This window comes from Podarcis pityusensis (assembly GCF_964106645.2).
Source record: "Podarcis pityusensis genome assembly, chromosome: 1".
NCBI classification, from domain to species: Eukaryota; Metazoa; Chordata; class Lepidosauria; order Squamata; family Lacertidae; genus Podarcis; species Podarcis pityusensis.
In genome coordinates, this window is record NC_138028.1 from 127,493,560 (window position 1) to 127,509,864 (window position 16,305).

The 16,305-nt window shown below is 41.0% G+C and overlaps 2 protein-coding genes across 3 annotated transcripts in view; both read right to left on the minus strand.

The window, feature by feature from the left end:
* Positions 1-16,305, minus strand: part of FTCDNL1 (formiminotransferase cyclodeaminase N-terminal like) — a 454,166-nt gene that overhangs the window by 177,189 nt on the left and 260,672 nt on the right. The window lies entirely within an intron of this gene.
* SATB2 (SATB homeobox 2) overlaps positions 1-16,305 on the minus strand; it is a 122,558-nt gene that overhangs the window by 16,549 nt on the left and 89,704 nt on the right. For both annotated transcript variants that reach the window (XM_081016779.1, XM_081016778.1), the window contains one exon: positions 5,322-5,519. In XM_081016779.1, coding sequence (XP_080872905.1) covers positions 5,322-5,519 — 198 coding nt within the window. The remainder of the gene's footprint in view (positions 1-5,321; positions 5,520-16,305) is intronic.

Consider the following 16,305-nt stretch of genomic DNA (forward strand, 5'->3'; position numbering starts at 1 on the left):
CCGCCGGAGCGGTACCTATTTATCTACTTGCACTTTGACGTGCTTTTGAACTGCTAGGTGGGCAGGAGCAGGGACTGAGCAACGGGAGCTCACCCTGTCACGGGGATTCGAACCGCCGACCTTCTGATCGGCAAGTCCTAGGCTTTGTGGTTTAACCCACAGCGCCACCTGCGTCCCAATAATGTGTCAGCATTATAGAGCAATCCTAAAGTCATAAGAAGGTTTCTTCTGGTACGTCCACTGAAAGTTCAGCAGCTGTGGGTGGTGTTCTGCCACTGAAAGGGTGGATCACCTTCTCAGGGATCTAAGCCCCCTTGTTTCCCCAATATACTCCCAAAAAGACTCTTTCAGCTGAGGTTGGCATAGTCATTTCCCTCCACAGGGACATAGGAAGCTGCCTTACACTGGTTGGAACACTGGTCCATCTAGCTCTCCTAGCTCTACCTGGAGATGCCAGGGATTGAATTTGAGATCTTCTGCATGCAAAGTGGATGCTTCACCACTGAGCTGTGCCCCATTGGAGTCAATAGGAAGGGAACACCTGATGACACACTCTACTATGGATATTATTTGTGTGCAGTCAGATACAGGGAGAAGCGATTCTTGAGATATGTTGGCCATAGGCCCTTTAGGAGTTTTTAAATTGAAACTTGCACTTTGAACTGGGCCTAGAACTGAAAGTAATAAACTTCCACAAATATAAATAAGCCTTTCCAACATGCTTATCAGATTATTAATAACCGAGCAGCTACTATACTTCAGTCAACCCATTCTACTAACTAGGAACACAGATTATATATAGAATAGATTCAACATGTTTTATGTTTTTAGATATGCTGTAAGCTGCCCAGAGTGGCTGGGGAAATCTAGCCAGATGGGCGGGGAATAAATAATAAAACCATCATCATCATCATCATCATCATCATACAGTGTCTTTCAACCAAATGGTTGATCTGCCCAAGAAAACTTACTACTTTGTTCCTTCCACTGTGCTCAATACTTTCTGCCCTCATCCCAGAAACTGTGTCCAACAGATGTATACTCATTTTGTTGTCTGAGCAGATCCTTGCAACTCAAAGACAGCAGCTCAATCTGTATTTTTGCATTGTGCTAAGGAGCATAACGTCGGGGACGCGGGTGGCGCTGTGGGTTAAACCACAGAGCCTAGGACTTGCCGCTCAGAAGGTCAGTGGTTCGAATCCCGACGACGGGTTGAGCTCCCGTTGCTTGGTCCCTGCTCCTGCCAACCTAGCAGTTCGAAAGCACGTCAAAGTGCAAGTAGATAAATAGGTACCGCTCTGGCGGGAAAGTAAACGGCATTTCCGTTATGCTGCTCTGGTTCGCCAGAAGCCGCTTAGTCATGCTGGCCACATGACCCGGAAGCTGTACGCCGGCTCCCTCGGCCAATAAAGCGAGATGAGCGCTGCAACCCCCGAGTCAGCCACGACTGGACCTAATGGTCAGGGGCCCCTTTACCTTTAAGGAGCATAACAAAAATCATGCACAATTTTTAGTGTTAGTTTTCTGACTTACTGATTTTGTTTCTATTCATATGGAAGATTCTGCTCAATTAATATCCAGTTATTAGAGTATATGATCTGTGCTGGACAACTTCAGCTTTGGCATTTTTTTCTCTAGAAATTAGTTTCTATGTTGTTTGGAAATTGAAACTGCTGAAAATGCAGTTGCCCAAGTAAGCTGCAAATAGCATATTATTACAGCACTGGAAAGTTTGCACTCGTTACCAGTACATTTCTCAAGCATAAAATTAAGGTGCTGGGTTTGTCCTTTAAAGTCTTAAATAGCTTGGGATCAGAACGTTAAAGAGGGATCTTAAAGAATTCTCTGTGAGTTTTGTTGAGGAGGCACAAGTTCAAAACTGGCAAAACAATCTGAGATACTTTTCCAATAATTAATTAAGTATAATACATAACTAAGGAAGTTTCTCCTCTTCCCAATGTAAGTTATAGTACGATTATAATGGAAGTTGCAAACGCAAGTCTTAATAAAAATCTGAAGCAAGTTCTAGCCACATTAGGCATGAATGTTAAACAGAAACAGCTGAAATGGCGTGATAGGTAGGTTTGGCTTCAACAGTAAAATTTCAGTGGCTTTCCACTGCAATTGTAATAACTATCTATCATAAGAAACGCTACTGGATATTTTAGATTCAAATATAAAAGGCCTCATTGCCTGTTGTGTGTAGCTTATTGGTTTTATCAAAATGCGTGCAAAGCTTTTAGGAACTAGGGTTCTAAGCTTCTATAAACTGTCATGAAACATCCAAATAGAGCTTATTAAAAAGTAAAGTGGTCAAACATTCACTAAAACTAAAACCACAGTGCATAGCCACACATTTCTCCAAGTGGTGAGGCATCAGTTTTCAAAAAGATGACAGCTCAGAAGGCAACTATTTCACTTCAAGCATTTGACTTAATTTTACACACTTTCATTAAAATAGCTTTATTTTTTGAGGCCTCAAATGCCCTCTCTCAAAAGCTTTAAGATGGACCATTCAATTAAGTGGCATGAATACTGTAACCAATATTGACAATGTACTTTGGTTGCATATTACTAATCAAACAAAAATTTGGGAAGGCAAATGAATAACTTTTGAAAGGTAGGGGTCATGCTGGGCAAGTTGGAACTTATGACAGGACTATCCTTTGGGGAAAAGGATATTTATATCTCCCTAACCCTCAAGAATGAGTCATACATACTGGAAAATATTAGACAACATTAAACTGAATGTACTCTGCCTTTAATTAGAACTTAATCTGTTGCCTAGGCTTTTCCTCTAAGTTTTAACTATATAATAGTTTCCTGCATTGTACTTTAAAAAAGTATTTTACAATTCTAATACAAATGAACACATGCTGAGACTTCTGTAGCTTTCCAGGTCTAAAGAGCAAACGTTATTGTTTTTGTCTGTTTTATTGTTGCAACCTGCTCGTGTATTTGGATGAATGGCAGGATAAAAGTTTTTAAAACAAATAAACTAAGTCATACTTAGGCACATTGAAATAAATGGATTTAAGTTACTTAAGTCCATTTTCTTAAGTGAGTCAGTTCTGATTATGACTATTACCAAGTAAAATAATATTTTCACCATAACTATGTTATATCAGCATTAACAGAGTTAGGGATCACAGAAGTTTTAGTGGCAAATTTTTGCTTCTGCAACCTCAGCACTAAGACTGGCACTAAGACAGCACTAAGAGTCAGCAACAGGTTAAATCAACTTCACCAGTCTCAGTGCTGGAACTGGTAAAGTTAATGCCCTAGTCTTAGTATTCAATTGAGTGGGGATTAGAGCTGTTAATCATGATAGAGAAAAGGGTGTGTTGTTCCTTCTCAGTGATATTATTCATCCCTTTAGATAGATGATCTCAATCAAGAAAGTTCTAAGAAGCCTGAAGGAGGGATGCTGTGGTCTAAACCACTGAGCCTAGGACTTGCCGAAGGTTGGCGGTTCGAATCCCCACGACAGGGTGAGCTCCCATTGTTCAGTCCCAGCTCCTGCCCACCTAGCAGTTCGAAAGCACATCAAAGTGCAAGTAGATAAATAGGTACTGCTTTGGTGGGACGGTAAACGGTGCTTCCGTGCACTGCTCTGGTTCACCAGAAGCGGTTTAGTCATGCTGGCCACATGACCCGGAAGCTGTCTGCAGACAAACGCCGGCTCCCTCGGCCTGTAGAGCGAGATGAGCACACAACCCCAGAGTCATCCGCGTCTGGACCTAACGTTCAGGGGTACCTTTTCCTTTACCTTTAAGATGCTTGAAACCAGGAAACGCAATCATTATTACAGAATGAAAGACACAAAACATACATTGATTGCAATTGTTGCTGTTATACTAACTTGATCATTTATTGTAGCAGTCTTCCTCCTTACCAGGTAAGGGATCAAAATGGATTTCAAACTCATCTTTGGCATTCATTATTCAACTTGAATTGTGATATCAATTAAAATAAAACAGCTACACATAGTTTCTAAAATTTTGATTACTGCAAGTATATGAAGAAAAGAAGGGGAAAGACAAAACATCTCTGCATATTAATAAGACATGTTGCTTAATGGACTCCTTTAACAGTACAGCAGTTACTGAAAACCCATGCATCCCAATGACAGAACAATCTAAGCACAGCAAAGTTTGGGAAGAATTAATATTAGCTTGAACAAAGAAAATAGTTGGAGTAAATGCATTTACTGTCACGTACAAACCCCAATCAGCATGAGTATGATGGCATCAATTTTGTGCATTTGATACTGGTTGTCACTGATTATTTCTGGTTAATTGTGTAATAGAGATTGTCACTGCCAAACCAATATCACGATTTAGCATCAGGTTAACAGAACACAGGAGGCTTATCAGATAGGCACAACAATACCTTAAGTGCAGCATCCCCAAAACACAGATCGAATGTTTCAACTGTGTTGGAGAGTCTCCGGAGTTTTGCTATTTATAGCTGCCAGCTGGTTCCAGTTATTTTTCTTCATTTTTCATATTTTGATTGTAATAAATAATTAATTCAAGGCTTTGTAACTTGCTGACAAATACAAATGCATCACATTGCAATGCAGTGTAACGTGTCACTAGAAACTACACACACTATGCAGAAAAGTAATGTGCTTGAAGAGTTTCAAAAGTAGGCTAAATTATCAAGGTCAACCATTAAAAAAACACTAGCGCCAAAAGACCACCTACATCGGTTACTGGAGCCTACTTTCAAGACCGGTAATTTTTATTTGAAATCAAATTTCTATTTAGCAGCCATCCGTGATTAAATATGGGTTAAAGGACTATACACGTCTGAAAAACATAGAATTTCATTTTTAAAATATGTCTTTAAAGAGAAAAAGGAGGAGGAAGAGGAGGAAGACAAACTTCTTCACATCCCATCACGTACCCTGCTCCTACTGCATGTTGATTAAAAAAATTGGGAAACTGAATTTGAAAATATAAAAGGGAGCAGTGCCACTTTCTAATCATTAGTCTAATGAATTGTGCCAGAAGAATACATAAAAAAGACACTGGACAGCGACCCAGGTACCAATGCAAAGACATAACTCTAAAATATTGTAGTCTCAAGCTAGCTCTCTTTGAAATAGAACACAGGCTCATGAATACACAAACACACCTGCTTCTAACATCACTATCTTGATCCCTAAGGCAATCCAGGAATCTTTTCACTGAAAAAGACACTGGAAGTTTTGTGCTTCTAGATCTGGAAGATGCTGGAACCATTTGTGTTTTCATTCTTTTACTAGTTGAGGTGGGACAAAGAATCATTTTAAAATGGACAGTTAAAGCACTGACCTGCACAGGCTCAGGGGTAAGTTGGACTACATGCTGCATACGTTCACTGTGATGATGCCTGGATTCCTCTTCATAGATCACATCCCTCTCATGCTGTGGAAGATTCAGGAAGCGCCGGATGGTGCACAGATTTTCCCAAAGTGTACGGTTCTCTGGACTTGGATTTTCCTTCCAACGGAGCAGCTCACACAGCCAACCCTGCAGTGGAAAGTCAAAATAACTGATGTTTTAAGTACTAGTAAACTGGTGAACGACATAATGGTTGAAGGGACTGCTTATTTTATTGTGCTGCTATGATTTATCACACGTGCCACTTCCAATACTTGCTACCTATTTAGCATAGCTTACATTATAGTGCTCAGAATCATTACAAACTGACTCACCAGTTTGGTAATTATAATCCTGCTGCAGAACATCTTCCAAGTTACCTAGTACATACATATCGTGCACTTGTGATATGTTCGCTAATGGCAAATTTTGACCTTTTTCTAATAGTTCAGGACGCTTCAGTTTTGACCCAGATGGGAGCCCTTATTCTTGCTCTCCTGGACAATAAAGGCAGCTTGTGGCACTTCCATGCATGTCTGATACTGAATCACCCAGTGTGAAATCTCATTCACACAAATCTTCCTTGTGCTAGATGAGGAAAAAACATGATATATATTTACTACGCCAGTTACGAGGGTGTCTGCATGCATCTGTGGTTTCATGGACTGATATGAGGGAACTTGGCACCCAGGCAGAATCCAAGAAGGTAGATTCATTGAGAGAAAGTCCTAAAACAATCAGAGGCGAAACCTGCACTCTATGCAGTACTGATCATTACCAGACAGACAGCTAAGGATGAACAAATCTGTCAATTTTGGTTTCTCATTTTATCATTTTCCAATCTAAAGTTCACTCCATTTCTGTATCAGTTTGTGATTTCGTATTCTTTATTTTTAAATGATATGCATTTATCCTAATAAACGTCTCTGAATGTATTACTGCCTGAAATATGCACTCTATTGTCGGATAACAGCATTGCAAATTTCATTAATGTACAAATTTCCAAGGAGAGGTGTGTTTTGCTTGCATATTGATTCAGGAAGGGCAAATTTGATGAATTTGCATTCAAAAGTGAACCAAACTAATTTCTCCCACTGCCCTGCAAACAGTTGGAAAAGCACAAAGGAGAGACACAGGGAGAGTCTGCCTGAGTTACAGTCAATATCTAGAAAAAAAGAAGTAGACCTGGAAAGCAGTGGACCCTACATTCAAATTATTTAAAGAATCTAGGAAGTTTCCTGGAACTATGATCGCCAGGATATTTTGTAGAGTTCCTTGGGAACCCCTACACAGCTAAGTGAAGATAAAGCTTAGAAGACACTGAACCAGGCAATCTTCTCCCACCTCTACCTCAGATTCACCTACTTTAATTTTTGATGGATTTACATGTATTTTATTGGGAAATCATGAACAGAACCTCCCTATAATAACCAACAGTTTGATTACTGCCTATGCCATTATATGAGGTGTAGGGGAGGGGTAGTACCTCTGGTGGAGGACACATCTGGCTCCTTTTGGGGTAGTTTGTCCACCTTTGGTCCCTACTCAGCACTCAGCTTTCACCTGTGGCTCCTAGAAACTGTCAGCATGAGACAGCGGCCACACCCTGGGAATGGCTTCGACTGGCCGGCTAAACCATGTGAGAGTACCTGATGGGTCGTAAACCCTTAGTGAGTTAGAGACTTCCTCTACATGCGAAGACAGGCTCTGGTGGATTGAGAGGACGAGACCAACTAAGGGTCTAACAGTCGAAAGGCAGTTCCTGCATATGCTGTAGAGCAGGCATAGGCAAATTCAGCCCTCCAGATGTTTTGAGACTACAACTCCCATCATCCCTGACCACTGGTCCTGTTAGCTAGGGATCATGGGAGTTGTAGTCCCAAAACATCTGGAGGGCCAAGTTTGCCTATGCCTGCTGTAGAGGGAAGTGAGGGGCAAGTGGGGTTCATCAATCTGGGAAGGTAGCCCATCTAGGAGAAGGAAAACTTTGATCCTAAACCTCTGCTGCCTTGTGGGATATCTTCAAGAGAAGAAAAGGCTAAGGAGTAGAGTCCCTAAGATGGTTGGATGGCACCTTGTATGCCTCCTTCCAGCAACTCCTTCAGCCAAGTTGGTGCCAAATATATTGCTCTGTTTTCCTTTCGACCACTTCAGTGAGGTTGGGGAATATTGTTTTCTGCCCAGGACTTTCATACACACTGCCTAGGCATGTACCCCATTGAGGTCATTTCGGTGCTGCTAATGCAACGGTTTGACCCCATTGTCTCTCCAATACCATTATAAGAAATGATTAATGTAACCCATAGGGCAGAAAGACACTACTTGTTAATAGGTGACAAACTTTCTCACCTTTATCCACTTACGTGTATAGAGAAAGTGCAATTATATTGAATGGTTTTTTAAATACACAGAACACCTGCAAACTTTGATGCAAAAAAATCTTTGTTAACACCTGTAGGCAACCTTGCATAGCAATGACTGAATCATCCCTTTCTTGTGGCTTTATGAGAGTAAATTCAACATAATAATGAAGCAACATACAAAACATGCATTTCCTAACTTTCATTAAGTAAAATATTTTGACAGTTCTACAGCCCATCATCTCAAGTGATTGTCTGGATTGTCTAAACACTGAACTAACCATATCTCCATCCTGTTAAAATCCATGGGGCCTGAGCAATTTCAATGGGGTTGTGTCAATTTAATATTTCGAGCTGGATCTTGTTTTCTTAAGGTTAAATATGTCTTTCTCCCTGTGTATGAAGGGACCTGACTAGAAAGGCTTTTCACAAGCCAAAAAAAGGAATTGAAAGATTTGGCGTAACAACCTGATGCAAGGTGCTATTAAAGAGACCTCATATGATATCACATCGTTGTTTGTCTAACTCTCCACTGTGTCTTCTGCCTTTACCAAAAAAAAAAAAAAAAGGAAAAGGAAAAGGAAAGGGGGGGGGAGGCAAGATTTGATTATCTCCGCTGCATCAGCCAAGACAGCAACACCAGCTGTTCTCATTGTGCAGCCTCTTCCTCACGGCCTACATGTTAATAACCTGATCATTCCATTTTCTCCTTCAACTGCCGGCTGCAGCACAGCGAAGAGACAAAAACCTAGGCCCATCTGCAGCAGCTGTAGGCACTGAACTGTGAAGCCACTGGGGATTTATAAACTAATCTGTAACACAACACTGCCTTGTTTTTACAAGTGAGAGGCCACATTTGTGCAGACCCAATCTTTTCTTGCAATAAGCTGCCGGGGGGGGGGGGGTTATGAAAAGGAGATATCTAATTATTTGCTTGGAATAAATATCTGCATTTGGTATTTTAGTTGGTATGTTGCTAACCACAGAATCAGGTGATGGCTGATTTTCCACCAATATTCTCTCGCCCACACCCCCAAATCCTGTGTACCTCTTTAATAACAATTTAAAACAAACAAACAAGAACAAAATTCTCGGCTCTAAAGTGTTTTCTCAGGGGTTCCACAGTACGAAGGAAATAATTTTTGAAATGTAAAATAAACCATCTGTGGTGGGGGGAGAAGCTGCTATTTCTCCATCCATTTTACTGATCAGAGTAAGTCTCCAACTGCACACTTTCAGATGTTTAAAGCAGGTATGGTTAAAACTTCCCAAGGGAAACTGCAAGAGAGACTTACAACCTTAAAGAAACTTTTTAAAGGGTAAGTAAAATCCCACACCTGTTCAAAGTCAACGTTCTGAGTGATCTAAACCCAAAGACCTACTGATCTGTCAGAGCAGGCAGTTATATTAAGAGAAGGCTCCATTTGAAAAGAGACCCGTGACAACTTACTGCTACCATTTTTGCTTGTGATCTTGGAATGCCTCACACATCAGTCAGCTGCATTTGATTGATAAGCACTGCTATAATCTGCACTCATTACAGTCACTTAGCCTGACACTATAGGCCTCATTATGGTCTATGTGCTCTCTGCCATTAGTCTTTAGGAAGCATAGTGCTCAATTTGCCAAGCAACTTGCAAGGTCTTGACCGTGGAGCTATTAAGGAGAAAACTAGACTGCAGTGTGACCATGTGTGCATATATGAGCAAACCAAATTAATTTCTGGCAAGGGAAGCTACCAGGCAAAGATCCCATCCTTAGGACACCTGAGAATGTCTCAATTCCCCAGTGGACGTAAGCTAATGGCATGTTTAGCAGAGCTCAGTTCTGAAGGTGAATCACATTCCTGTTATTTAGGGAAATATTAATCCAGTTTCCCCAGAAACTCTTTGCTTGGCTGATCAGATTAAGGGATCTAGCCTCCTATGGCACACACACCACAGCAGGTCCCAAGAAATCTGTGATACTTCACAGCCTCAGACATATTGCACCATGTATACCCAGCTGCTACAATAATTAGCTTATGAATGTATCAGCTGGTTCTGCGATTTTTATAAATAATAACTAACCTACAGAGCAGAAAGATTTTCATGAGTCTAATATTAGCAAGAAATTGCTAAGCCTTCCTAACTCCGTAATGTCATTGTGCTAAATGCCCTCTTCATGCTTGCAATTTTATACTACTGGGCCTCCCTCTGATGCCATTTATAAATATTTATTTGGCATCAGCATTGGCAATTCATTTGTGTCAGTTTCTTTCACAACAGCTATTACTTGTTTTCTCTCTGTTTCACAGCCTACTTGTACACTTATCTACAACAAATCTTTTAGTCACTGTTGTCCTCGCCCTCCATCTATTTACCCAAACTGTCTTTCACTCATCCATTCAGGACTATATATTCAGCTCGACTGAACAACAGATTTTAGGTTTCAACGTGGCTAATATTTGAGAGAACCCTATGCTACCACAAGGCCCATCTCATCAACGTACACAATGCCCAAACAAACAGAAACCACCAGGTAAGAAAGTGTGTGCACTCTGCTGCTGTTGTTGTTTTCTATTTAAATAATCTTAGCGTGCCATCCAAGAAAGTTTTGCAGTACCAAGCAAAAAAAAAAAAGTGTAAATGTCAAATAAAACAGTGACAGATGACAGTATTCTCTATTGAATAGCACCGTTGCTTCGTGCATGTTCGATGAGAACTCATGAATTATTAATAAATAAATCTCCCTTTTCTTTTTTTTCTTTTTGTTTAAACCCTCAAGTTGTGTGGGGGGGGGGTATTCAGGGAGGTGATAGCAGAGGGAGTCCATGTGTGTTTTATTGAGCATTCCAAGAGAATTGCTTCCATGCAAGAAATGCTGGTACAGTACAGAATTTCTCTGGAATGGAGGCATTCGTGTTGATTTCAGGCTTTTGGCTAATGTTCCTGGTGACATTGTTTTGGGGAAGGCAGGTTACTGTATGTAGAATTAGGCTGTTATTAGACATCCCACTCTTAAACATACTAGTGGCCCAGTTCTGTCACTCAGCATCTCTCCTATGCAAATAAGTCCAGTAACAAACTTCAAGATTGCTGTAAAGGGTGTGCTCTATTGCCGTGTGTCTGTCATGTGGGGGCTAATAAACTGAGCTGTATCCTGATACGACAGAAGTGCTGCAGATGGATGGTTCCTGTGTCCAGGAATTTGGCGCACAACCCGTCCTGGGAGAGGTTGCCTCTCTGTGAAGGAACAGGTTTGTAGTCTGGGTATACTCCTGGATTCCAACTAGTTACTGGAGTCTCAAGTGGCTTCTTCTGTAGCTAGCAGTTCTTAGTCCCAGCTCAGGCTGGTTCGCCAGCTATAAATGTTCCTAGGTTGGGATAGCCTTCCAGTATCCAAGCAGGCTTTCTGCTCCCTTTGGCTTACAACTTCTTGAAACAACATCCCTGAAACAGCTTCCTTTCCAAGGACCTGCTATGACCTCCAAAACAAACGCAAAGCACATTCCTAACAATATTTTTCTTCTGAACGCCCACCACGTATAAACCTAAGCTTCTTTTGGAGGCGTTGTCACCTGATTAAAGGACGGTCATCTGACTAAAGAAATCTTACAGCCCAGGCCTGTGCAGAAGACCTACTACATTCAATGGGATTTATTCCCAAGTGTGCATCGTATCGCCACCCTAACTGATTAAAACTCATATGAACCATTCATCCATCAAATCTGTATAAAATTTGCCCACAAGTAAAAACAAGTTTTGAACAGGAGAAAACATTTTTTTAGATGCTTCACATGTTTCACATTAGAATAGGCACTCCTGTATATGAGAAAATGGAGGATTTGAGTGTACGCCTAACCCCTAATTCCTCTACCCCCAGACGCATTATGTCATCTTCCCTAGCCTAATGGAAAGGAGCTGCAGCAGCTGCTTGTCCTGCTAGTGGTTCTCCTATAAGAAGTGTCAAGCCTTGAAATGGGGAGTTTGGAGTCAAGGTTGGGGCAGGATCTGCAGGATACTAGCCCCACAGACACCTCCCCCCAAAAAAACCAAGTGGCTCAAACCTGAGACCTCTCTGCTATGTCATACTGGATCTGGTGTAGTGAAAAGGGAAAGGAAAATCTGATCCCTTCCACCCTGGCCAGTGTAAATTGGCACCCCTTCAGGTGAAGCAGTGGATCCCCTGCTCTCTGACCCCCTTTAAGATTTCTTTTCTAAGATAGTGCCTGGAACTCTCAATTTTGATATTTATTTTTTAAAAAATAGCCTTGAAAAAAAATTTAAATAGGCTGCCTGATTTTTTAAAATAGGCTTACCCCTTTCTAATCAAATAATTTATTGAATTGTTTAATTAGATGGTTGACAGATTAATCTACTACATACTGAAGCACTATTTTAAAATCATCCTAATTCAGGCTGGTTTTTCGTGGGTAGAATCAAATTACAAAACATCTGATGCCGGAGCGAAAGCAGGGGCAATTGTAATCAGTGTCTGGGTGGGAGACCATTGAGAAACCCACTGAAGGTTCTCTGAGCCTTCCTAAGAAAGAGTGGGATGCAAGCATAATCAACCATCATGACAGGTTGGGTGTGGATTCTAGTATGTCATATGTAATCTGTTTTAATGTTTACTATATATATGTGTGTGTTTTTGATTACAAACAATGACACTGTGTAACAGGGTTACTAATGTAAACACAATAAAACAGCGGATAGCAAAACCTGACTCCATGATCTCATTCAAATATTCTAAGCAAAGGAAAAGACAATTGCCACAAATAAAGAGCTGGGATGCAATCGGGATCCGTTCCGGAGCCCCGTTCGCATCCTGAACAGAACCTCAGACGCATCTACGCGTCTGCGTGTGCGCGGGTTGCATTTCACCGCTTCCGCGCATGCACATGACGCCATTTTGACCGTCTGCACATGCGCGAGTGGCAAAACCCGGAAGTAACACACTCCGTTACTTCCGGGTCGCTGCGGAGCGCAACCCGAAAACACTTAGCCTGAAGCGTATTTATCCCAAGGTATGACTGTACAGTAAAGAAAGGCTGTAGTGATGGAAGCAAGGAATTCAGTTTGTAATTCTGTTTTGCATGCAATCCTACAGATTTGTATAAAGAATGCTACCAAGTCTCTTAAACTGTATTAAATAATGTGGATGCATTAGCATTAGCAATTTGGAAGTATCATATAGATGTCCTACTTTAAAACTTCTCTAACTCCAATCAAATGTATTTCCCAGGGCAAAAAGCAAAAGAATCTGCAGGGTAACTAAACTTTTGGCTGCTCAATTAACAAAAGCATTTCAGGCATGATGTACAAGGAACCCCCTAGAGGAAAAGGGAGGTAGATGAAGAAAGAAATGAAGCTCATTCCCATACTTATCATTGATCCTGTTTAGCCAGCTGACCTTTTTACTTCTGTCATATTTAGGTCAGCAGTAGCGGTCAACCAAAAAAAGCTATCAAAACGGTTGTTAAAAGGATTCATACATACAGAAACTCCACAAAATATTCCATGTGAACAGAATAGGATCAGGTACACTTGCCTTGTAGGTTTATTCATTATGTATTAGGGCATATCCAGACATTCATTTTCTGTGTCCTGGAAATGCCATTGTTATCCAGACAAACCCACACAGCTCTCATCAACTCTCGATAGTTCACAGTCCCAATATTAGCTTATGGGAATTTCCTGCTTTTTGAATCAAATGCATGGTGCAAAAGCACAATAAGAACAGGTTTCCTTTTGCTTCTTCTTGTGTGGGTACTTCTTTGTGAGAAGTACCATATTTTTTTCCTTAAGCTTGTTTGGTTGTGAGGATACACTGCTATGCCCTGAAGCATCAGCCAAGGAAGGTAAATTTTTGTGGGTTGGTGGGTGTAGATGAAACTCAGTGCGTTGCTTTCAGCTAAAGTGCAGTGAGCCAGAAGGGTCTTCAACAACACAAAACAGGGGTTGCCAAAAAGCTGGTGAGGTGAGGGCCTTGCTCCAAATGCTGCTGAGGACTACAAGTCATGCCTGCTTTGATCCAGTACCCAGGGCTTGGAAAGGTAGTGCAGTGAGCATTAACACAGACCTCCCCACCCAAGTCTTTCTGCTGAACTCAGGAAAGAGGAGCGATAAAAGGTATCTCTTCCTGCATTTGTGGAGGCATCAAAGAGAAAAAACACAAAACTTTGCCAGTGACACCAAAAAGACTGAGACAAAAAGGATGGGTGGTTCAAGGACACTGTTCAGTACATGCATCCTAAAGGTGCTCTGCTAGGTTGACAGCTTTTTCACACCAAATTTTGACCAAGTGGAGCAGACGGCAGAGGAGGTGTTTGAAAGACAGGTGTAAAACCTGCATTGATCAGGATGCTCATATGAATCACAAATGCCTCTAGATAAAATATACCGTATTTGTCGCTCTATAACACGCACCAGACCATAACACGCACATAGTTTTTAGAGGAGGAAAACAAGAAAAAAAAATATTCTAAACGAAATAGGGGATATATGATTTTTGTGGTCCATGCTGTGGCCACAGACATGTGATCTGACAGCGAGTTTGGAGTAGCCCAATGCAAAAATCCTGAGGATCCATGTGGATCCATGCTTTGTAACCACGGAGGAGGGAAGGAAGGGGAATCATGGATCCTCTGCTCACGACTGCAGCAGATCCCCACCACCCGCAGGCATTCGCTCCATAACACGCACAGACATTTCCCCTTACTTTCTAGGAGGAAAAAAGTGAGTGTTATGGTGCAAAAAATACGGTATATTTCACATATTAATGTAAGTAGCACAAGAGAGATACAGAAATGATTTGAACTTTGTATGTTCAAACACATTGAGACTAGAATTATTGGCAGAAGAAAGCTAGATTTTATTACAGTAACTGCTGTGTTATTAGAAAGCTGAAGGGCATTGATTTTAAGACCACTGACAATGTTCTATCCATGTATTAATGTTCATAATGGAAGCAGGGAATAAGCTGCCCAGGGTAATTTATCTTGAAATTATACTTACCACCACTCAAGCACTGACATCTGCATGGAAGAAAGTGTCTTAACCCTAACCATGTCTACTCAAAAATAACTCCTAATAAATTTAATGGAGCCTACTTCCAGAGAACAACCAAACACCAACACATGACACTAGTGTCAGAAGGCCTGCACTGGCTTCCTGTCTGCTACCAAGCCAGGTTTAAGGTTCTTATACTAGTGTACAGAGCCCTGAATCACTTGGGCCCAGAATAACTTAACAACCAATTTACCCTGTACACGCCAAATCAATCAATGAGATTGTCAGGGGAGCAATAATAGTGGTTCCCTATGGGCCAGAATCACAACTCATGTCAACAAGGAGTTGTGCTATAGAACAGGGGTCGGCAACCTAAGGCCCATGAGCCACAAGCGGCCCACAGAGGTCATTTAAGCGGCCCACGAGCTGCCCCCAAACTGAGCCACCTGCTTGGCAAGTCCACAGCGTGCTGTGCTAAACCAGCACGGCATGGGGACTCGCTTCTGTGGTGCCGAAAATCGCGTCTGCGCAGATGCCGGAAATGGCAGGCGCACGTGCGCGCGATCTGGCCCACAGAGGGATCTTCACTGGAGTGAACCGCCCCAGGCAAGGTAAACCTTGCCAACCCCTGCTATAGAACTCCCTATCACAAAAAGTTAGGCAACATTCCTACTGAGTTTCAAAGGCCTGGTCAGGAGGCTTTTGCCCCCTGAAAGCTTTTCAGATGGTTCTACATTTAAAAATAAAAATAAAAATGAGATTTTACATTATTGAGATGTTATTTTTAGAGATTTAATTAATGTTTTAAATTTTGCATATTGTATATTTTATTGTTACAAGGCACTTTGAGACCTATATGGTGAAAAACGGTATAATTTTTAAAAGAAATAAGTGGAGTTAGGATTGTAACCTAAGTCAATTAACTGGCCTTGAGCAGCAGCTTGGTTCATTTCATATTCTTATTTTTTTAAGGAATTGAATGTATCTGCACTGACATTTTGCAGGGATACCAGCAAATACGTGAGTAGGCAAATGAAGAGATTTTAGTGAAAATGATTCAAAAAAATCTCTACTCAAAGATATGTAAAAGGATATTTCCTCACCCACATCTTCAGTGCAGAAAATGTCAGCATCTGTGACAAAAAAGGCAATGTGTGATGTATGTTTTTAAAGAGACTAAAATCATGCTATTAACCACATAAAGATTACTTTCTAATTGTACCCATGCAAAGGTCTTTAAAACAAATGTTCAGTAGTGATTAACTCTCTTCATGTGATTGGGAATCTACAGCAGTAGAAAATGAGCCAGGTTTCTGAACTTGTTCTTTTCTTGATTAAAATAATCTTGATTAAAATAAAGCTTATTATTATTTAAAATAACCCAGTGAAGAAACCTGAATGGCTAGAAAACTGGCTATAATGGCAAGTTCTGCCATGAAGCTTAATGAAACCTTGACAAGCTGGCTTTGCTCTGTTATTCCTACTACCTTTGAACTGCAACATTCTCTACCGTAATGTTTGTGGGAGTTTAATCACCAGTTTTGCCAAACTATTCCTTGAATTCTTTACTTTATCTTGTTC